Source organism: Argopecten irradians, chromosome 6, assembly GCF_041381155.1.
Source record: "Argopecten irradians isolate NY chromosome 6, Ai_NY, whole genome shotgun sequence".
Taxonomy (NCBI): domain Eukaryota; kingdom Metazoa; phylum Mollusca; class Bivalvia; order Pectinida; family Pectinidae; genus Argopecten; species Argopecten irradians.
The window spans coordinates 15,719,680-15,743,550 of record NC_091139.1 but is presented as its reverse complement, the minus strand read 5'-3'; the positions used below and the strand labels follow the sequence as shown (position 1 = coordinate 15,743,550).

General features: G+C 36.9%; 1 protein-coding gene across 3 annotated transcripts; it reads right to left on the bottom strand.

The window, feature by feature from the left end:
- Positions 1 to 5,356: 5,356 nt before the first annotated feature.
- On the bottom strand, positions 5,357 to 23,268 carry LOC138325142 (uncharacterized). 3 transcript variants are annotated; one of them, XM_069270596.1, is made up of 8 exons: positions 22,952 to 23,268; positions 10,859 to 11,064; positions 9,753 to 9,999; positions 9,179 to 9,328; positions 8,664 to 9,023; positions 7,917 to 8,159; positions 7,031 to 7,147; positions 5,357 to 6,585 (listed from the first exon to the last, which is right to left on the bottom strand). In XM_069270596.1, exons 2-8 carry the CDS (start codon positions 11,000 to 11,002, stop codon positions 6,266 to 6,268), a joined length of 1,581 nt encoding a protein of 526 aa, XP_069126697.1. In that variant the 5' UTR covers positions 11,003 to 11,064; positions 22,952 to 23,268; the 3' UTR covers positions 5,357 to 6,265. The 3 variants fall into 3 exon arrangements, with proteins under 3 accessions (XP_069126697.1, XP_069126696.1, XP_069126698.1); XM_069270595.1 differs by having other exon boundaries at positions 10,859 to 11,046; positions 22,952 to 23,264; XM_069270597.1 differs by lacking the exon at positions 9,179 to 9,328 and having other exon boundaries at positions 10,859 to 11,046; positions 22,952 to 23,266.
- Positions 23,269 to 23,871: the final 603 nt, after the last annotated feature.

Genomic DNA, 23,871 nt, shown 5'->3' with positions numbered 1-23,871 from the left:
ATAATGGACATAAAGACTCTGTCTAAATCATGTAATTTTGGGGAGTTAACCGATTCGCTCGTCCGAGACAAAATTGTGTGTGGTATAAACGATCCACAGTTATGCGAACGACTTCTTCGAATAAGCGATTTGACACTAGGCAAAGCCGAAGAGTTGTGTAGGACAAGTGAACTGACAAAGCGAAGTGTAAATACCCTAGATAATGCCGGCGCAGCTGTGACCGAACACAAAATTAAAGTGAAACCGAAACCAAAGTTCACCGGTACTAATAATACTAGTCAGGGAAAACTTCTATGTAAATTTTGTGGATATGAACATGAACATAAGAGAGAGAAATGTCCAGCATTTACAGAAACATGCAGAAAGCGTAACGAAGAAAATCACTTTGAATCAAAATGTGATGAACTCCGAAAACAAAAGTCCAAAAAGAAAAAGTACCCACAGAAAAAGGGGTAAACAAAAGGTGAGATATGTTGAGGAATATGGTGATGAGATCCAGCTCAACGCTGTCACAGAACACAACGTTTACACGGTAAATGTGTCCAAAGACATACGAGCAGCAATAGATATTGGTGAAAACCGCACACTATTCCAATTAGACACAGGTGCTACTTGTAATGTAATCTCGCGAGAACTTGTTCCAAAAGATGTTCAACTTAAACCGACGTCGAGTGTGCTCAAAATGTACAATAAAACAAAATCACGCCATTAGGAAAATGTGAAATCGAAATCACTAATCCGAAAAATGACAAGAAATACAAGTCAGACTTTGTTGTACTCGACAAATGTGTAACACCACTACTCGGAAATAAGTTACTACAGGAAATGGAGCTCGTGAAGGTTCAATACGTAAACATCCTGTCTATCACAGACACTCCGAAACCGTCTCTCTCGTATGATGACATTACAAAAACATACGCCGATGCGTTCGAAGGACTAGGGTAGGGAATTCGAAGGAAAAATTCCATTTAGTTGTTGATCCGACAGTAACACCTAAGGTACACCCTTTTCGAAAATCAGCACTCGCATTAAGAAACCGTTCTGAAAGCAGAATTCGACCGTCTAGAATCTCTAGAGGTACTCACACCAGTAACAGAGCCGACATCCTAGGTGTCAAGTATGATGACAGTTGTGAAACCAGACAAACTTAGAATTTGTATAGATCCAAAAGATCTCAATCAGGCATTGAATAGAAGCCACTATCCCCTACCGACCATCGAAGACATCTTATCAGACCTCGCACGTGCGAAAATATTCTCTTTTGTCGACGCACGGAACGGGTTTTGGCTCGTGGAACTCGATGACGAGAGCTCCATGTGAAAGTAATTCTATTTCTTTATAAATCTGTGTGTCTTCTTTAAAGTCGATGAGGTGTATTGTTGAGTAGAAGTCAAATGCTGATCTGCATGACAAAGTATGGCCCCAGTACTCATAGTCGAGTACTGGGGGAATAGACACTATAAAATGGTTTCGATGGCGTTTATATAAGCCAACATGTTTGTGTTTTGGAGTAATATCTACAAATCAATGTTAATCACAGAGTTTCATTCTAAGTTACATCAAAATGCTGACCATTAGCAGACATGATAAATCATAGTCATGTGTAACTGTTGGGTTAACAAATAGCTTTTCATTGAATGTCTGGACAACATGTTTACGCGACACGACGACGACAGGGCTCCCTAAAGACTTCATATACAGACATGGGTTAAAGACATGTACAGTTTACAAAATAATATATTTTAAATTAAACTTTTCCATATAATATCACACATGCTGACAACGTTTAATTCCCCATTTAGCCGTTATCGCTGGCTCCGCTTACCATTTGGAATATCCGTGGCCCCAGAGGAATTCCAGCGCCGACAGAACCAAGCCATCGAAGGCTTACCCGGCGTCCGTAGTATCGTCGACGACATATTGATCTACGGAGGAGACACTGAGGCGGAGGCCATTATCGACCATGACAAAAAGCTGTGTGCTTTACTAGAACGGTGCCGTGAAAAAGACATAAAGTTAACCAAAGACAAGCTCAAGCTTCGCAAGCGAGAAGTGAAATTTATAGGTCACTTAATCACCGCGGATGGCCTGTTCAAAGCCAGACCCTGAAAAAGTGAAGGCTGTGTCCGAAATGCCTAATCCGACAGATGTCGCCGATGTCCGTCGCTTTATCGGATTTGTGAACTACTTAAGTAAGTTCGTGCCCGGCCTGAGTGACAAATGTGAACCGTTGCGAAAATTGACTCTTCAGGACGCTGAATGGTGTTGGATGGACGTTCACGAGAAAGCAATGAAAAAATCAAACATCGTGTGAAATCTGAACCTGTCCTAAGGTACTACGACCCGAAGGAAGAACTAACTATACAGTGTGATGCGTCTGAGAAAGGTCTAGGTGCAGCGATCATGCGAAAGGGTCAACCTATTGCCTACGCGAGCCGCACGCTTACTGACGTAGAAACGAGAGAAAGAGCTGATAGCATTCGTGTTTGGGTTAAAAAAATTCCCCAGTATGCGTACGGACGATTCGTGACAGTACAAAGTGATCACAAGCCACCGGAAATTGATCATCAAGAAATCCATCTTGTGTGCTCCGAAGCGACTACAACGCATGCTTCTACGATTACAGACGTACGATTTCGACATCGTGTATCAGCATGGAAAGGAAATGTTCCTTGCAGACACACTCAGCCGAGCCTACCTGCCACAAACAGGTGAGGAAAACGCGTTTACATTTATCAAGGACGCTGAATCTATAAACATGACCCAGTTTTTACCGATCGGTGAGGAGAAACTCCGTGAAATACAACGGGAAACGACGAAAACCTACAAATCCTCCGTGACGTAATATTACAGGGATGGCCCGAAAAGGTCACACTCGTACCTGAACAAGCGAAACACTATTTCAACATACGGGATGAACTATCTGTGCAAAACGGTATCTTCTTCCGAGGCGAGCGTGCAGTTATCCCGATTTCACTACGATCCGACGTGCGAGCGAAAATACACTCGTCACATATCGGCATCGAGGGATGCCTACGCAGAGCGCGGGAAATAGTGTACGGCCAGGTATGAACGCAGAGATACGGGACTGCATCGAAAGGTGTGGCGTGTGTCGGTCATTTGACGATAAACAGTCTAAAGAAACGCTTGTGTCACACTAAATACCCGACAGACCATGGGCTAAACTAGGATCGGACTTATTCACGTTCAATAACAAAGAGTATCTCGTCACAGTGGACTACTACTCCAACTACTGGGAAGTCGACTATCTCGAGGATACACGAACACCGACAGTGGTACACGCGCTACGAGGACAGTTTGCGAGATACGGAATTCCGGACACTCTCGTCACGGACAACGGTCCGCAATTCAGCTCCGACGAATTCGGCAGTTTGCAAAGGATTGGTGTTTCGAACATGTTACTTCGTCGCCTACATATCCTCAGAACAACGGAAAATCGGAACAAGCCTTGAAAACAGCAAAAGGTCTTATGCAACATGCGTTATCGTCGAAATCTGATCCGTATCTAGCACTGCTAGATTTCCGCAACACTCCATCTCAACAGATGGGGACTAGTCCTGTCCAACGACTAATGAACAGGAGAACAAAACACTACTCCCGACGAAAGGTAGTTTGCTGAGACCTCAAGTCCCTGAAACTATCACTGTATCAAAACAGTTAAAGGGAGTTAAGGAACGCAAGGCAAAATACTATAATCAAGGTGCTCAAGACTAGAAAATGAAAAATTGTTAGGATTGCACCTAATGACAGAAACGGACAATGGTAAAAGGGTGTCGTCCAGGAAAAAGTCAACATCAGGTCAAATGATGTCGCTACATACGATGGGAGAAAATACCGCCGCAACCGTCGTCATCTGCGGTTGTCTAAGGAGACCAACGTTAACCCTCGAGACCAGGAGAGAGACTTTGTTGAACCCGAAATAATTCCGGCACATGACACTCCGGTGATACCGTCAGACCTGCCTGTGGTACCGTTAAATGTGCCTGTGGTCCCATCCGAGAAACCACAGCAGGACAGACAAACAATCAGCTCACCAAAACGAATTGTGACAAGCAAAGGAAGGCAAATCAATCTGCCATCTAGGTTTCGAGACTTTAAGAGAGTGTGGTACATAAACAGACGGTGTCTGTGACTCGAGTCAAATATGTATTAGTATTTGCGAAAAGCTCCTAACAATACCAGTACATGAAGTTAAAGTGTTAATTGAGTTATAATGTTTCAAGAGTTAACATTGACATTTATTGTGTTTATATAATATACGTAATTCAATGACTGTGAAATACTGAATACGAAAGGAAAAAGACAAGACACTGATTTTTAAAAATATGTGTTTTAATAATGTTTAGGAGACTCAGAATGAAAATACATCATTATTCGCTTCAAACAGATAAATACGAAGTTCTTGAATATATATATATATCTGATTAACGCAGTTATAGACTATTACTAAAAGTAATGGATAATAACTTCTTTCCTCAAAGGAGAAAGGATGTAACATGTCCAATAGTGTGTTATCGGATAATATCCCAGTATTAGTTTCTACTTTGTAAACCGGAAATTGTATAAATGCGCACACGTTGTTTTTACACATCACTTGAATAAAGTCAGCCATGTTGTAAAGTTTAAACACAGTCGTCTACCGATGATTTCTACTTGTAAGAAGAATAATAAGTTAGTTTCATGCGTGAAATAAAGCATGAAACAGCTGGGACCATTGGCCGCATTTGCTGCGGTTCTAAATCATATTAATAAAATTGCCCACCAATATAATGGACAACCGTGTCCAACATTATCATTACCATTGTGTAAACTGTGATAAAAATCAAACGGAAAAGGGGGACCATAAGCCACATTTGCTGTGGTATCACGAATAATTCATAATCAAATCCTCCTAATTCGATTGGATCCGCCAAATATTAGATGGATCCAATCAAATCTCGTCTCTCAAAACATACTTATATAATTTGGTACTTTTTGTTTATGTATATTGCAAGAATGTAGATGATAGGCCTAACACATTATTTTTTCATCCTGTCAAATTAAAATTGCTGAGTAAATTTGCGACCCGAATTTTGGTGCAAATTTTACAACCCGAGTTTTACTGCAAATTTTGCTGAATATCTTTATATCTGAAGATATTCAATCCAATTTGCAGTAAGAGTAAGTTTACTTTGAAAGGATAATTTACTTTGAAAAAATAAATGGGCTATTTTACAAAATATGTACGTTCTTGATATTTTGTAATTATATAATACTACTCGCAACTTCTACATAACTTTAAATGTGTGATTACTTTCAATTTTGTTAATTGCATTCATTGTTTACGTTTGTTTACTATATATACATATTTGATATACTGTAACATATTTGTTTCTCAGTTCAAAATAGGGGTCTGCTACAGCACTAACATGTTTCTATGCACGTGGAGGTTGACTTACCTGTGTCATCATGTTTTAGTGCATATATTCTCACCGATAACTTTAACACTCTTGTTCATCGATGGACAGTTTTATGAATATTAATTAGAACTACAGCAAATGCGGCATTTGGTCCCAAGGGTAGGAACTGATAGTGCGACGTACACCTGGGACCGATGATGGAAAAATCTTAAGCAAGCAACCTTCCTTAAAATCTGTAATGCTTCCTAACGTTGACGAATTTCAAAATTCAAGCAATGTTCGTGAAACTAGGCCCAGTTGCAATATGTTTTACACCTTTGTGTGTGCACGTACTGCTATGCATGGCGTGAGTAAGGTAAGCGTGACAGTCAACTGATAAAACACATATACCAGATAATCACAAGTATAGTAAAACATTGATGTTGGTTTAATCCATGATTAGTCCGTTAAATTTGCCTATATTGTTATACTTTTTTTGCCTATGTATTAGGAAAAAAACAACAAACAAACAAAACTAATAATATAGATTACGTATACATATAGTTTGAACAGTCTTCCTTTGTATTAGAAATTAATGACGTATTTCACCAAGTTTATTTTTATCGCTGTGCTCGAAGATATCTAGGTATCCGGAAATTTACCAGGAGGACAAAGGTGTGAAGATTCATTCTTCTATTGAAAGTTTCATGGAAGGATTTCACTCCGAAGGCATTTCATCTTCCTTAGAATTAATTAATAAGCTTACCCGAGACCGTCTACGATATCACTTAAACTTGTTTTGACGCGAACATTGGCATTTGCCTTATAAACGAGAAAAATCAGAAAATAGAAATATCTCCTTCTTTTCAAATCGGCTGCGTCATTTCCCGTTCCGGTTGCGCATCTGTCTGAGTTTGCGAGGGCTGCGGATTGCTTCCATAAGAAATTTCCTCTGGATCATTAAAGGGAAGAACCTCTTGCTGAACAATTCCCTCGCCGTCGGATTCCTCTTCATTCCTCAGACGGGTTAACTTTCCCTTGATATCACAAAGTGAACAGGAAGGATCTCCGCGAGGGAATCCAATCTTGCTGTAGACGATTGCGGCTGCGCAAACAAAAGCAGCTGACACGATGATAGAAGAGCCTGATAGGTTTAGAATGTCGGTATATTCCCTGAGGATATATCCTGGGAAAAAAAACAGTGACAATTATACACTGTGAATTACGTATTTGACATTTTGATCGGTCACAGTTACTTCTTGATTAACGGAGTGAAAAGAAGGGGGCATGTATGTTATTTTCTTTCATACCTACGGGTGTAATACTGGCTGGTCTAGGGCAATACACTCATACCGCCTGAGGCTGTATTGCATGGCTACCCATGCAATAAAGCCTCGTGTCGTCACGGCGTCAACAAAATTTCTATTTCCTCGGTAAAATTTCAACATTTTTTTTTCACAAACTTGACTGGTTTTACTATAAAAGATTCAAACAATGGATTTTTGTTGAAAATATCACGTAATCCGTAAATCAAATAATCTGTAGACACATTTGCGATTAACACACTTACTAAAGAACAACTGTCTACATGAAAAGACACACATTTCTTAATGCTTCGTTGACAATTTTACCTTTGGCTAGGATCTCCCCTATGCCTGCGCATGTGTAGAGCACGCCGAACGCTAGACAGTATTGCTCCTTAAGAAACTGATTCGTCATGACTACACCACGAAGTGACTCCGTCGTCGCTGTGTGATGGAGTAAAATAAAATAATTTTTTTTCCAAAATCCTCAAAGAGAACACCAAAAGTATATTGTAGCGTTTAAAGGACTCTGCTTGCAGTAATAAGGAACATGTTTTAAATTATATTTGTTTATTTTTTTGTTTTATAAATACAATTTGCATATTTTTTTCTTTACTTTATATTGTCTGATCAGGACATGACAAATTATTAAATACAAGAAAAAAACTTGAAGTGAAAGTATAATACCGTATAGCCGTTTTCGCGAACCAAAAATTTCGCGATTTGGACCCAAAATTAGAAAATTAAATTTCAACGAATCAAACTTTCGCAATTTGACTTGGAGTGTTTTGAAGGATTAACTTGAATAGATTTTTTATGTTATGGAGAAGCGAAGTTGTTTATGATGAAAGTACACTCAAGTTTTTGTGTTATATCTCCATAACATAAAAAATCCATTCAGAATGAATTAATCCTTATACTTCAAATTACTAAAGATAATCTCTTCAATACTCAAAATTCATTTTGGGACTCTTCTGTCTATGAAATTATTACACCGTCATCTCAGCCAATCAGAAGCAACGTCATAAACGACGACGTCATTTTTTCCTTTATGGGCTGATAAAGTAAATTTTTAAGCCAATGAAAATGCTTGCAACAAGCAAAATTGAATTATGTATAATTCAAGCGATTCTTCATTAATCATGAATCGAAATTTCACGAGAAAGGTAATAGTTCGCGAAAATAAGCGGCGCTTTGGTATATTATCACTGACCTGAAGCTACGCCCACACTTATAATGAACACCAATACTAGTACACCTATGTTGTCGACATTATTTATGACTAAGGTGTACACGCCAGCGACCAGGGAGAAGGCCATCAGAATGATGTGGGGGACGTAGCCGGCAATGCAACGCTTGGAGAACATGATGATTGGTACTAGCCACTGAGCCGGATAATACAACACCATGATTGAAGCACTGTTCAGTGGAAACTGTTCTTCCAGGAAGGCAAACCCTACATGAACATTCAATACGAGAGAAATCTAATGAAGCGGTACATGCACTACCAGTAAAGTCTCGAAACCATCCAGTAAAACAAATATAAGAAATAACTTATTTTCACAACAATTTGTTGTAATCTTAGTAATCTGTAGTAAGCTTCTAAGATATGGTACAATCCTTGATATAGTTTCGTTCCTGGAATTACTAAGGACAAATTACCCTCTTACACACTGTACAACATACAGACATTTTTGGATTTGCGTATTTACATAGAATAAATGCAATGCACACACACACACATATATATATATATATATAGAGAAAAAATGTCTATAGAGCCAAACGCCTGTGGTCGGACTGGCAAGTTTTTCGGTTTTGGGAAATTGACGGAGCTGGTCATTATATGCTATTTTCATACAAGAACTAAAACGTCATGACTCTTACAGAACTGATACAAAGTATTTTGATTAAGCATAAAAACAACCATGTTATATTCGCTTCCGCAGCCACTACCTACCTATTCGCTGGAAAAAGAAGCCCACCATCAAGATGTATATGGCTGGGTGTTTAAAAATGTTCCATGCGAGATTTCTCTTGGTCTTTGCTGGTTGGTCGGTGCCCCTGACGATAATAGTACTATCGTGGAACTCAGCTGGGGTAAGAGCAAATGCTGAACCGAACGCGACTGCCATCACCAAAAGCTGCCAACGAAACAGCGATCGCCAGGAATTCCCAGTGGCCATCCACAGTAAGGCGCAGATGACATACCCTAGTGATTCGACCCGATGCAAAGCGTGGAGCGCTCGGAAGATTCCGTCGTCAAAATGTTCCAGCACTGGTAAAACGGCACATATGTATAAGAAGCCGGAAGCTATACCTGAAATGAGTAGTTATTAAATTGACATCAAATTATGTTTTTAAAACTTTAAAAAATAAAACCGTGCCCAGATTCAGATTCCTAATGGAAATATTTTAAAGTAAAACAATTGCCTTTGAAATTCCTCCATAATTTATCCTGTATTGGTCACCTACCTGCGATACCCCCTATAAGGAAGCCGATGAGACCGACGAGAGAGGAATTTAGGAAAGACGTGACCAAGACAGTGATGCCGAATACTGTGGAAGACACGAATGCCACCATCCGGTATTCGAATCTGACCAGTACCACGGATGCTAACAGAACTATAACAGAAAAGAATTTGAGCTTATCAGTTGATAACGCTGGTGTCTAAACCGCACGATTTGTAGGCCAACCAGACAGGTGACTAGGGGTAGTAATTGACCACGTTGTCGAGAACTGAAATCAGAGTGTCAATCCTGGTTCTTGGGTTATCATCACTGCAGCAAATCCACCCTGGAATAGCAAAGTTGGATGCAGTGTAGGAGAAGAGACTGATCAATAACAGACCTGCGAAAATTTCATTTGAATATTTACATAGAGTCGAAAAATGTACCGTTATTCGATTCTTTTGGTGTTTACCAAAGGGCCAAACGACCTGGTCATCCGTTGCCACACACAAGGCCTTCAGGTTTGCTATGGCATGTTCCAGATGTGGATACGACAGTGATACTAACCCCTGGAGTATCTATGATAATTTATACCTACCAGACAGAATCCGGGTACATGTAAAAGCTAGTTGAATCTGCACCTTGTGATTTCCCCATTCGTCCAGATTCTTCTTCACTTCATACTCGATATCTAGCTGCATGAAGAGCCAAGCTAACACTTCACTCTCCCCACTGATCATAAAGGACACTATGCTGTTACACAAGCTGATGAGTGCACATGCGGAAATGAGGCCACAGCAACCTGCGCGGGACTCGGCAGGAATTGTCGTCTGCTGTCTCCATCTCTGAGGATGAGGAATTACATATTAGGGTCGGATGGGCATTGGCAATATTGTAATCATATACAAGATGTAACTTAATCAGAATTGGTTACGCTATAATCTATGGATACTGAAACTAAAATAACTCAGAAACACATGCGAATTATGTTGACGAATTCATTATTTTAATAAAATATACCATTCTCTTTTGAGGTTTGATTCGGTTTGAATGGTTAAACACCAGATTAATTTAAGGACTGTCAGGTTCAGGGGTATCTGACAACTGCCACACATGGTAGTCCAACTCTTGACCTAAAGGTGGAGGGCTTGTGGTAATTTATCGGAACATCTTAACCACGTACATCCTGAAGTTAACTACTACCGTACAAGTTATTCTTTTTTTTCACGAGTCACCCTGCATATCTTACCCCTAAAACAACAATTTGGAATCATAAGAGCAGCTTTCAGTGCCTTATTTCATTAGTAATATACTTGCTTTTGCATCTTTCGTGCGTTTATGTTGTCGTTCCCAAAGACCATTAAGATATTATGACCATTAGTGTACGCACTATATCGTTTATAGTACAAATGGTTAACGCACCATATAGCGTCGTTAGCACAAGGGAATTCAGTAAACTTTTATCGAGGGGCGCGTGGTTACCCTACCTTAGCTGTCGTATATGAAGGGAGTACTGGCTTCTTTTTGGTATAAAACATTGCAAAGTGAAAATATCGTGGCACAAATCATTTAAAATTGGGAAAAGGGAAATTCAGTAAGTCTGGGATATTCCGTGTTATGAAAATCCGGGAGACTCCAGAAGAACCCAGGAGGATTGGCAGGTTTAAGTTATGTGGTGACCCATGAGTTGTGAACGTCTCTCACCTTGTCCCCTGTGTCCGCTACTGTGGCAGGGCTTGATCCTGCGTTTATGTGGGTGACTTCGACTACAATAGTGGTGGTCCCGGTGTCTCCTCCTATCACGTGCGTCACGCCCTCTACCGGCCGGTATCCTTGGGTGGAATGCATCGCGAGGTGTTGCACGTGTAGTGGCTGACTTCTTCGCGGATCCACTGAAACAGGAAGTCATTCTACACTTAATTAATCTTACCGACAGTTGGCGTTCTTTACCCAAATCTCCTAGAGTTCATTGCGGTTCCTTGATTTCAAGGTGGAGACCGCATGGAACCCTGGGAGAGATCCATCCATACGACATTACGTTTACAGTGTTAGGGATATGTTCTTTTATTAATATATCTGTCAAACATATTTTTCTTCGTAACATTTTGCACATACCATCTAAAATGATTAAAATTGTATTACATATATTATCCTCATATATGCGTGATAATTAAAGAATAAAATTAGGTTTTTTTTCAAATTATACAATACAACACGCGTATCACGGGTGGTTGGATGAAATGTCTACTTATATTAATCCGTCTCTATACAGTACTGATTATATCTACTTTAATCTAATACAATTTGGAACCGTATAAAATGTGTAAGCTAAACTGCTCGCGCAAACGTGAATTTGCGCTCAGATCAGGGGATTCCATTGTAACTATTTGGTGTACTAGCATCTTCAGCAAACAGTTTGATGGAGCAGCTGATACTGCTTACAATATCAGAATATAGATAGGAATAGCAATGGACCTAGAATGGTTCCTTGAGAAACACCCACTGAAATATAAACTAAATGAGATTTCTACAGTTAATTACTACGCGTTGATAGCGATTATGCAGATGATTTGAGAACCAAGAAAAAGTATTTTCTGTGATTTGGATTGCATATGTCACAGAATAATAGAATACCAACCTAATTCCGCTACCCTTATCGAGATAAGAAAATGTTTAATGAGAAATTGATAAAAGTTGATCGACAGTGGAATCACCTGATCTGAAGCTAGATTGATGGGGAGATTATATACATTTATACGCATTTCCATTAACTTATTTACAATAAACAATAGAGATATTGGACGATACCACAAAGATGATCTTTTTGAACACTTTTGTTTTTCTTCCAGGAAGATGAAAAAATAGTAGTGCCAAGAGATCACAGAGAGATTACGAAATCTCAGACGAGTGAGTATCACACTTATTGTTAACAGTATACTGGGAAGATAAGAATGTGTTAAAAGCATCCGCTATATCTCGATGTAATTAATTATCAAAGACCTCGCTATCGACAGATATAGTAGGGGTAGAGTTGTTCTTGAAAGAGTTAGACATAAACTATTAACAATTTTACATTATTCCCTAGCATTACTATAGTAGTATATTTTAATCTGTTGCAGAGTTTATTAAGATAATTATATTTCGGTTGATGAATGGCATCAACGCAGTCATCGTCATCGTTATTGCCATGGTCATAAAGCCAAAATGTTACGTTTGAAGTATATTTGAAAAAGTTTGAATATACAATATGTATTTATACAACCATAAATGGGACAATGATAACTCAAAGGTTGATCAAGAAAGTTCTCACCGACATGAAAAATGTTAATTAATGATGGATCACTTGATCAAACTATATCATCGAGAGAGGACGTTTCAGTAAAGTAGGTAGGACATCGTGACAAACTGTAAGTAGTTAACGTGTTTTTAAGATGTAATGAGTAATTAATATTGACCAAAATGGGTCGGCATTAAAGTCGCCGGTATTTCTAGATACATGTGTATATTTCAAACAAACAAACAAACGCACTCGACTGAAAATAATTTGAGGTCGGATCTACGTTCACGTGATGAGTTAAATTACTAACATAATAAACAGTACAGTCTACAGTAGCAATAAGAATATATTTAAAAGCCCCATGGCTCATATGGAGAATATGCCAACCTCACTATCATATGTTTCTGGTAGGATAAACCAGTACTTATTTCACTATACAGAATGTCCGAATCCACAGTACCGTTTTTCACTTTTCTCCGGATTGACCCAACCGAAATAGGTACTTTCTGTCTTAATATATTGATCTGCAAAATGTCTAATTGTTAACTGAACATTTATGATTAAGCAAGCATTCTGAAACACCTTATGCCCCAAACAGTCGTGTAGGAGTGTTTACATCAAAACAAGTGAAGAGTTTTTAATTAACTTTCTTCATGTAATAACAATAAAAGTGTTATATTTAGAACTAAATAAGGTACTCAGTCGAGGTAAGAATAATGTTCAAGATACTAGAGAACATGAAATGATGGCATAGAACAATATTAGGTGTCCTGGAAAATCGCCTTACCTGACCTTTATAAATATCTGATCCTGTCTTTGTCTCTAAGGAGAAAGATCACGGATTTGGTTTAAGAAATAGACTGGCCACCAGTCTCTAGAATATTAAAAAAATCACTTAAATTTGGCTAAAAAATTTTTTGTCTCTACTGCATGCTTATATAATCTAGGGGGATATAATCTGGTAAAGAACTCTGCTGAGAAAGTCTTAAACAACTTTGGGTCTGATGGCCAGTCTATTTAAGAAAGAAGAACATTCCAAATTTTAAAGTGGATTATGAGTTAGGGCGACTGTCAATGGCTATTAATACTAGAAAATTCATATATATTTATTCATACTTGTTAAAATTAATTAACGTAGATAATTGTATAGTGCAAGCTTGTAAATGTTTGAGAAGAACTACATATTATAGGTTTAGGTTACACATTGGATTGCAATATATAGATGAGTGCTTTTATTAAATCATGAAATAAAGAATTGCCGATATTTTCATTTAAGTTTATATTAATTATATTGTGAAGCATAAATAAGACTCTCATCTAAAGGAAATCTTTATCAGTACCTACGTAAAAAGTTTTCGTTACACAAATATTTATGCAAGCAAATTTATCATCAAAACTTAAAACAAGTATCCAAAACTTCCACTTCCATAACATCAACTAAAATTCAAACATTCTGCTAATAGCATACAAATATTTTATACTAAAATGTTCCTTTTATACAAATCTGAGAAGGAAATATCTTAAAAGACATGATGAAACTTGTTGAATCTTTAGTGTTAGAAATCACAAAAAAATTAGCCTATCTTTCGAAATTTATTCATTTTGCAACTAAAAGAGGACATAGTCACTAATTTGATTATTATTTCTTGTGTTAAATATAAGGCCAAAAAAATACGTCTGTTTAGGGTTACTTTGGCAAAAAACTAGGATCGGTAAGTCGCGATTTTTTTTCTAGTGTCTTTCACTCTAAAGTAATAGGCCGGGATCTAGGGGGGTCCACGTGTGACCCCCCCCCCCCCCCCCCCCCCCACACACCACAACAACTTAACGAACCAATGTTTTTCTGAAGCCTTATGACCCACTGATAACTAAATCTAGAGGTAACATTGTATAAACTGGGATGAACTTCCGGTTATGACGTCATCAAGATGGCCGCTATCTCGAATTTCTCTAAAGATTGAAAAATAGTCATAACATTGTCATTTTTCAACCGAAGAAGACAAATGAGGCATCAAAATGACCACAATATAACAACAAATACATATCAGGACCATGTAATCCAATATATGTAGTTATTTCTACGCTGGAAAAGAAAAAAATCGGATTTAAGCTCAAAAATGGTAATTTATAAGCAAATTTTTCATATTTGGCTTGACGCAGCAAAATGTTTGCCAACAGCAAACTGTTATTTCTAATCAGTTATTTGACCTCTTATCAATCAGTAAAAACAATACCAACAAAAAAAACCAATGTTAACATTGTATAAACTCCGGTTATGACGTCATCAAGATGGCCTCTATCTCGAATTTCACGGAAAAGTTAAAAATAGTCATAGACATTTTCAACCGAAGTAGACAAATGAGGTATCAAAATTACCACAATCGAACAACAAATACATATAAGGACCAAATAATCATATATAAATAGTGATGTGTACATAGGAAATGAAAAATAAGATTTTAAGCTCAAAAATGGTAATATTTTAGCAAATTATTTATATTTGGCTTGACGCAGCTATAACTGTTTTCCAACAAGAAACTATTATTCGTAATCAGTTATTTGACCTCTTATCAGTTAGTAAAAACAACAACAACAAAAATTTATAGAAATGCAATTATTGTTATACCATCATTTGGTTTACAAAACATCACCGGGTGCGTATACAGGATATATGATTGCCGTTTTTTCCAAACCGCTTACACTACAGTTTCCGGATGTCTTAGAATTTCCTGAAGATAACATTGGCAATTGATTCTTAACTTCATATCTTAACACATTTGAATTTTAAGTTGGCTTAATATTTAAGTGGGACTTAACAATTTCCTAACATAATCTATTTTCATGTTCGAAAGTTTGTAGACTAGTAGCGTCTCAAAATATTTTTTTACAGCACAACGCCAACTAATAGGGTATCAAATTAAAACTGAAGAAAGCATTTATTTCCGTTAATACCACGAAACTTTCCGAAATTTGTTTCTTTTAGATATAGCGCATCCACTGTTAACTTTATTTTTCTGTGTATAACGTAAGGAAATGTCAGATGGTTACTGTAGTATCACATATTTCTTTCAATAGTTCTTAATGATAAGCATTATCGTTGTGCGTACTTTCTCGCCAGAGTGTCGATGAGCTGATGAGCTGATGTGACATTACATTACCGGTTTACCATCGTGGTTCTAATTTGTCAACCGTCCATGGCCAGAGGTAACATAAAGTACATCGGGTTCGCGGATGTGGGAGCTCATCCTGTTTTCAACCTAGTGATTCATATATCGTATATGATGTTCCAGACCTCTCCGGTAGGATGGAAAAGACACCAGAGCCACATTCTGCGAAGGGTTGAGTTGCTTCTCCTTAAATCGTATGAAGCACAATTCCTCATTCTTGTGAACCCTCAGTGACCATAGATGGCACAGGTGAATTCTTTGAGGTCATAAATGAGGTATACAGTGAAGTTCCTCTCTTTGCCAAGTCTCGAGAGCACTGTAGAAAACTTTTTCTGGAGAGAGTCTTCAATGGTGTATCCACGCATACACCAGATGTGACACAACCAGTACCTTCAAGGGACTGGGGAAAGTCTGACCAATGAAAAACATTTAACATTTATGACCTCATTAAAGTCCTCGAGGATATCACCTTAGCCATCCATAGTCGCACAAGGATGATGAATGTTGCTTGAATCATTCCACCATTCGAAGAATCTGGATCTGGTGTAATTTCCTGAGAAGTCTGAAACAGCATATACGATATGTTAGAATCTGAAGGAGATCCCACATCCCTGAACCTGTTGTTCCTGATATAAACTCTGGCCATGGGTGGGTCATGAAAGATGACAGGCTAGAACACCACTGGTAATGTAGTGTCACATCAGCTCATTGACATCGAAGACGACACTCTGGCTTTCGACGAATTGGATACTGATATCTCGATTACTCGGATTCGGACTGCATGTACCAGCTACCAGACATACCGAGCCACGTCAGAGGATAGTGTAGTGAGGCGGGAAAGCACGCACAATGATATTGGTTATAATTGAGAACCAGTGAAAGAAATATGTGACATTGTGATAACCATCTGACATTTTCTTATACTATGCATAGGAAATAAACGAAACTGTGACTTGTCCTACCTAGGTATTCTGCCAACTTTACATTCATGTTTCCTGCTTATAAATCGCCAATAGTCAAACTTATCTAAGGAACTTATAATACACCAGGAAACTGTAGTGTCAGCGGATTGGAGTTCGAAAAATAGCATATACCCAGTGTATGCACCCGGTGATGTTTTGTAAACTTTTATAACAATAATTCCTTTTTGTATCTCTATATATTTTATTTTTTAGTGATTAGAGGTCAAATAACTGTTTACGAATAATAGTTTGCTGTTGGTAAACATTTTTGCTGCGTCAAGCCAAATATGAAAATTTGCTTAAAAATTACCATTTTTGAGCTTAAAATCCGATTTTTTCATTTCCTACGTAGGAATAACTACATATATTGGATAATATGGTCCTGATATGTATGTGTTGGTCTATTGTGGTCATTTTGATTCCTTATTTGTCTACTTCGGTTGAAAAAATGTCAATGTTATGACTATTTTTCACTCTTTAGTAAAATTCGAGATTGCGGCCAACTTGATGACGTCATAACCGGAAGTCATAAGGCTTCAGTAAAATATTGGTTCGTTAAGTTCGGGGGGGGGGGGGGGTTGCAGGTGGACGCGCTTCATGTTGAATTTGCCTCTATCCAGTTTGCATTCATATTGGCTATGAATGACAACTGAAAGACGTTCAATGTTTATATTTACATTTGGTTAATTTTTTGATTGTCATCCAAGGGCATTGTTGATCTTATAATTAATTATCGTTATCGTATGGATACGACAATTGTGACGTCACAATGACAATGACGCATAATAAGCGCTTGAGTTCATTGTTCTTATGACTGCAGGGTATCATAGTGGACTGCAGTGAAAATGTAAAATATGTGCTATGTCATTCTTCGCTGACGAAAAAATGTATGACGCCATTTTATAAGACGAAAAATTTGAATTATATTTCGTTTATATCAGCGTTGAAGCCGTTATACCACTTAAAGTTGGCACAATTCATATGGCTATCAGTGAGAAACATCACAGAGCAAGGATGGACAATATTGTAAAAAAGATACTTTACAGTTGGCACACATTCAAATGGCTATCGTAAGAACATGGTTTATTGGTTACATAACATATTGTGGATTAAGGTGGAAAATTCCCAACTTCCTTGTCTTACAAAATGGCGTCCTGTCAGCGAAGAATGACACAGTACATCAAAAGAAAACTTAAGAGTCAAAGAAAAACCACCAGGGAACGAGCGTACTGCCACTGAGGTCCCAGTCGCAGATCTAGCCTCAACATATATACATCAAACATAAATATCAAACTTACATCAACATGTAAACCACAATGAACTTTATACCACAATGACCTGGACGTACCGTCACTATAGCCTGTGTGGAACAAATAACATTGTAAAATTAACATGTATAAGGAACCAGCCAGGACCAGGGCGTACCGCCACTTAGGACTTACCTGATACCATACATAATGTTAAAGAGTAAACCATTACAACCACAATTCTATTCATAAAATTGACCCAATACTGAAAAATATGTGGGAAAAAATATGCTTTGTATCTAAAACTGATGAGCTAATACGCTCAAAGTAATAAAGAACTTGTTTGTTTACGCGAATAAAATCATTGTCATTGTTTAATGGATACACCTAGGCGAATTTAATCACCCGAACAAAGACAACGCGCAGATTTTTAAAGCAGACGAAATATCTTTTTTTTTCTCATTCAATTTTTTTTATTGATTTTCATGAACATGTTATTACACAGAACAAGGAATACAATATATCACAATACCAATAATATGTCTTACATTACCATTTTGTATATATGCAACAAGTAACAATTGGACTTACACATTTACACAAGACCAACATTTCATCTATCTACAATATGTGAATTGTCAAAGAGACAACCAAAATTCAATTTTTTCTTTTTCAAACAAGGCATGCCATCCTCCCCATCTTATAAGGAATTTTGTATATTCATTTTTAGATTTATACATAACCTTTTCCGTCTCATAATACTTACATACTTACATATATGTATTTTAAGTACTTCAAAACATACATCTACAGTGATATACATATTGTTTGAAAAGCAATGACATTATATTAAACATATTGTTATGTCGACCATGTAGACCAAGCAGTATTGATAATGGTGATAAACTAACATTGAAAGTGGTTTTCTTAAGTAACCATTTCTCAAACTCCTTACGAAGTTTTGCTATCCTTGAACATTCGTAAAACAAATGTATATATGTTTCATTTTCATCACTACAGAATGTACATAGCGGATAATCCACTACCTTAATTCCCAATACAAAAATCCTGGTATCCTGTGTTTGTTTAAAAATAATCCTGTGGGTTTTTGTCCACCAGAAACTCGTCATCATCATCCAGCCCTAAATCACATGCCCATTTCACCTTGTAAGAGTTATTAATTGATAATCCATATGATTGAGTTAAAGTTTTGTATATTATTCTTTTTCCAGGTTCATCTGAGACTATGATTTCTAAGAAATATGGAAAATTTGGGGGATCCATGATTTTGGACTTCTCCTTCAAACTTGGTAAAAGATTCTAGTAATACCTTCTTTAATCCTTCAAATAAAGTGAAAGGAGGTTGAAAATGATAAAATTGGCAAAAGTTTTGATAAGAAAAAATGTCTCCATTTTTGTCAATCATATCTTGAACGGTAAAGAGAGAGAGTTGAACCACAAAGGTTCTGCTAATATGTACATGTCATCGGGAGGAAATACTTTTTTAACCTCTGAAAGCATCAAGAAAACTTCCTTCCAAAATAAATTATTTGTTCTTTTTGACATCAATTTATAGAATTCATCACAAGTATTAGAAAGATGAATTTCAACGTCATGCTCATGGTCCCCTAACAGGACATGTGGCCATGTACATGCTGGGTTTTTCATAAATCTTCTTATCCAACCAAGCTTTAAAGACTTTAAGAATGACTCTCAATGTATCATTTCTAGCCTAACCCTCTCCTTACTCTGAATGACTTGCTTTCTAGAAATTCTATCTGTTGAGTTACCCCATAAATATTAGAAGAGGATTTTGTTAAGTCTTGTCAAATATTGATTACTTGGCGAGGGTAAGCTTATAAATAAATGTACCAATTTGGAAATTGAAGGTGATTTAATAACTGTTATTCTACCAAACACAGTTAAATATCTTTTGGACCAATTATTGAGGAAGGCTTCCACCTTATCGATTTTTTGGAGGTAATTTAGTTCCATCATATCCTCAAGTCAGACAAAATATCTTAATTAAATCACGATGAACTTTTACAGAAATATAGTCCTTTCACTTTCGACGATATTGAGCGGCAGTACATTTGTAGTTTGCTTTCTCAAATCACGAACGGCATATGTCATTTACAATTTCTTGGTAAACACACACTTATCAACTTTCACTTTCGGTATTCAATCTCATTATAATCCATATGTTTATCATTACATCGTCTTGTAGGTGTGAACTAATGTTAAAGAACAATTAGGTTTTCTATGTTACTCATTTTTTTACGTTTATGATGATATATCCTTTTTGTGATATAATTCAATTTGTTTATTTCCGTAATTAAGCCTTGCGGCTTATAAGACACAAAGTACAATTTTAATACATATTGAATATTTTAAACATGTACAGGAGAGTGATTGTATACAATAAAACACAAACATTAGCACACAATTATTATACATTAGATACTATACAGTTACGGTGTATTAAGAGACTGAGAACGTTCCTGGAATGCAAGTTTTAAGAATTTTTCGAGATTATTTAAAACTTTAACATTATTTACACTGAGTAATTGAACGAGTTTGAACACACTTGGATGAAAAAAATAATAAGGTTTCAGATATCTAATTCGTAGTTGGGTATAAAAAGGACATTTAAGGATGAAGTGAAACTCATCTTCTATATCATTGGCATTACAAACTGTACAGATTCTATTAGGTCGTGCTACATTTTGAAACCTACCACTTTTTATATTTAACTTATGACCACTTAATCGTATACGTGTAATACTGCTTTTATACTTTTGATCATATGGGTTTCTTTAAATAATATTGTAAACTAAAATTGTGTGCTAGATGTTGATATAAAATTCCTTTTGAGGAATTCTGTATTCTGTATAAAATTTCTTGAGTACATACAATATAATTTTTTTTATATACAATATTACTCTCATACATACTATTCCACAAATACCCCCAATCCTAGCTTATTCAGTTCGGCATGTACATTCATGATCCAATCATCATTATCTAATATTCTTTACTCATAACATGCTTTTAATATACAATTTCTGTTTCTTTAAGTTTTACCCAGTATTTCAATATTTTCATTTTCCGGATAATATGCATATGCAATCTACCTTACTCATAGTATACAAGATCGTTACAAGTGTTTTTACCGACGCCTAGAATACAAAAACTAACATGTACTTTCCCCATACTTCACATGCATAACCTAATACACTACTTACGTAAGTGTCAAATACTGAACATAATGTTTCGGTGTTAAAACTATGACTTTTAATTTATTCGATAATGCAAAATATGCTTTTCTGCCCTTTTCAGCTACATGTTGTTGAGTTTTGTTAAATTTACCATTATGATTAAAAACATACCTAGATAGTTAAAATCATCTACCACTTCTAATTCTTTATGGTCGTAAAACAATTTTTCTTCTTGCCTTACAATACCACCATTTCTAAAAACTACAATTTTAGTTTTTTCTACATTAAGTGTAAGCTTCCGTTCATTATTATACAAAAGCATTGCATCCAACATAGTTTGTAAAGCATGCGGACTGTCTGCAATAAGCACTGTATCGTCCGCGTACATAAGTAAAAACAGGGATATCATACCAATTTCAACCGGTTGACAACTTTCTTTTATCAAATTCATTTCACAATCATTCAGAAAAAGACTGTATAAAATTGGCGAGAGTACTTCGCCTTGGAAGAGTCCAATTTTGTTGTCAAATATTCTGATATATGACCATTGTATTTCACACATGATTTTACATTTTCATATAAAGACTTAATAATTTTCAAAAATTTTCCTTGAACTCCGTTTTTTATAAGTTTACACCAAAGTTTCCCTTTATCAATAAGATCAAATGCTAAGCAGGAGCAGAAACTACCACTTTTATAGACTTTGGTGTGTCTCGGCCTGGGGACAGAACCCAGAGCCTTCCTCACAGGGGCGAACGCTCAACTCAAGGCCAAAAGTGAGGCGGTGCCAAGAGAGGCTTTAGGAAGGATATAGTCAGTTAGGAAGAAGAGAAAATATAAGTTCCTAAATTTAGTCGCCTTTTACGATCATGTAATAGGGGCAGCAGGTACAATTCTAACGCCCTACCTGAAGCACACTGGGAGTGGGACGACTGGTTAGCCCGTTGTCAGTATAATGTGACCGGGTGGGGTATGTTGCTTGGTGTCTACGGCGGCATGCTTCAGTGATATAGCACTATAAAAGGGCAACAGTTCCACTACTTTACAAGAAGACACTACATGAATATACCGCAGTCTCCCAAAACACGCACCTTGCACAACATACACGCAACACACATTATACATGGGAGGCCGTCCTTACATGACCATAGCTGTTAATAGGACGTTAATTAATCAAAACAAACAAACAAACAAAAATATCAAATGCCTTTTTATAATCAATGAAACAACAGTACAAACGTTTCTTTTTATTAAGAGTTCTATTAATTAGTGATTGAAGGACGAACATTGCATCTACTGTTGAGTGACCAGCTTTAAAAACCAAACTGAGCATCAGTTATAACAGAAGTTCCCTTATCTCACTTTATCAGCCTTCTGTTTAACACTGCGGTAAATAGCTTTCCCATACAACTGACTAAAGTTATACCTCTATAATAATTGACATTATTTATATCACCTTTTTATGTACTGGGACAATGGAGCCACGTGACCACACTTCTGGAAAGAACCCGGGTTCAAAAATTCTACTAAAAAGTTTTGATATACAAGGTATCAAAATATCTTCACAATCTAAGAATAATTCGTTAAAAATTAGATCTTCACTGCAACTTTTATCTCTTTTCAGATTGCGAATTGCAAAATGTATCTCCTCTTCATATTACTAAAATAGTCTGTCTAAAAATTCATCCATACTTTTTATGCTTTGAAAAATATTTATAGAATTTCTTGGAGTTATTCTTTCTGAGAAACTCTACCATGTCACCTTCTTGTCTTAGCTACCACTATTCACTGAAGTGAAACCTTTAAACTCAGTAAAGCCACTCTTCGTTTATTAAGATCGTTAAAAACCAGACATTTCGTGACTCGATATATCCTACTTCATCAACTATACATTATCATATCATTAAATACAGAAAATATACTCACTAACTCCAGTGCGAGGTATTGGTATCTAAATGGTCACTGAATCATGGACGGACACCAGTGGTCGGGGACTGGGGTCGATCTGTCTGGTACTAACTACTTCCTTCTTTGTCGGTACACATATACATAACACCCGCTATACGGCTGCAAGCACACGTAAATGTAAATGCATCTAATGCCATCGAGTCCGCGTGAAAAAGAGTGCTGAATGCTGATATCAGATAGATACTGCTCTTAATAGTGGAAAACCGTCATCAGTTTTCATTCAAATGTAACGGAATGTCGGTTTTGTTATTGAAATTACAGAAACTTGAAATAGAACACTACAGTGTGTAATGAAGCGTGCAACTGAACAATGCAACAAGTTGTGTAATACTCCGTCGCTTACAGAGGTAAGTATATAACTAATTTATGGGAGACCATATTCGGTTACCCACGTTAATCAGCCTACGGAGCGTAGTAGTAGAGTTTAGACACTTGCATCACAGGTACATATGTACCTGGCTCGTTTTAATTTAAAAAAAAATGTTCAAGTATTATGTACTAGAGCATGTCATTTTTTTTTATAAAAACGAGCCAGGTACCTGTGCTTGCATGGATTCCCGAGGATGAAGATGAATCAACCAATCAATCAATTGTTATTATTTAAGTGTCAAACATCTTTACATCTCATAAACATTTTATAAAATGAATATTTTCATCAAACGTTATTAAGATATGTCAAGGACATCCATGCAATATTTACGTAGACACTGTGCATATGAGAGGGGCGTATTCAGAATTGAGGTGAGTGGGTGCATGATGTCAAATCAGGTGAGGGGTTTAGGGGCCGCCGCTAAAGGGTCAAAATCCTGCATTCGGAGAATTTTATGAGCTCATTTTCCAGGAAATAATTGAAGTCATTTAAGGATGTTTTTTTATTT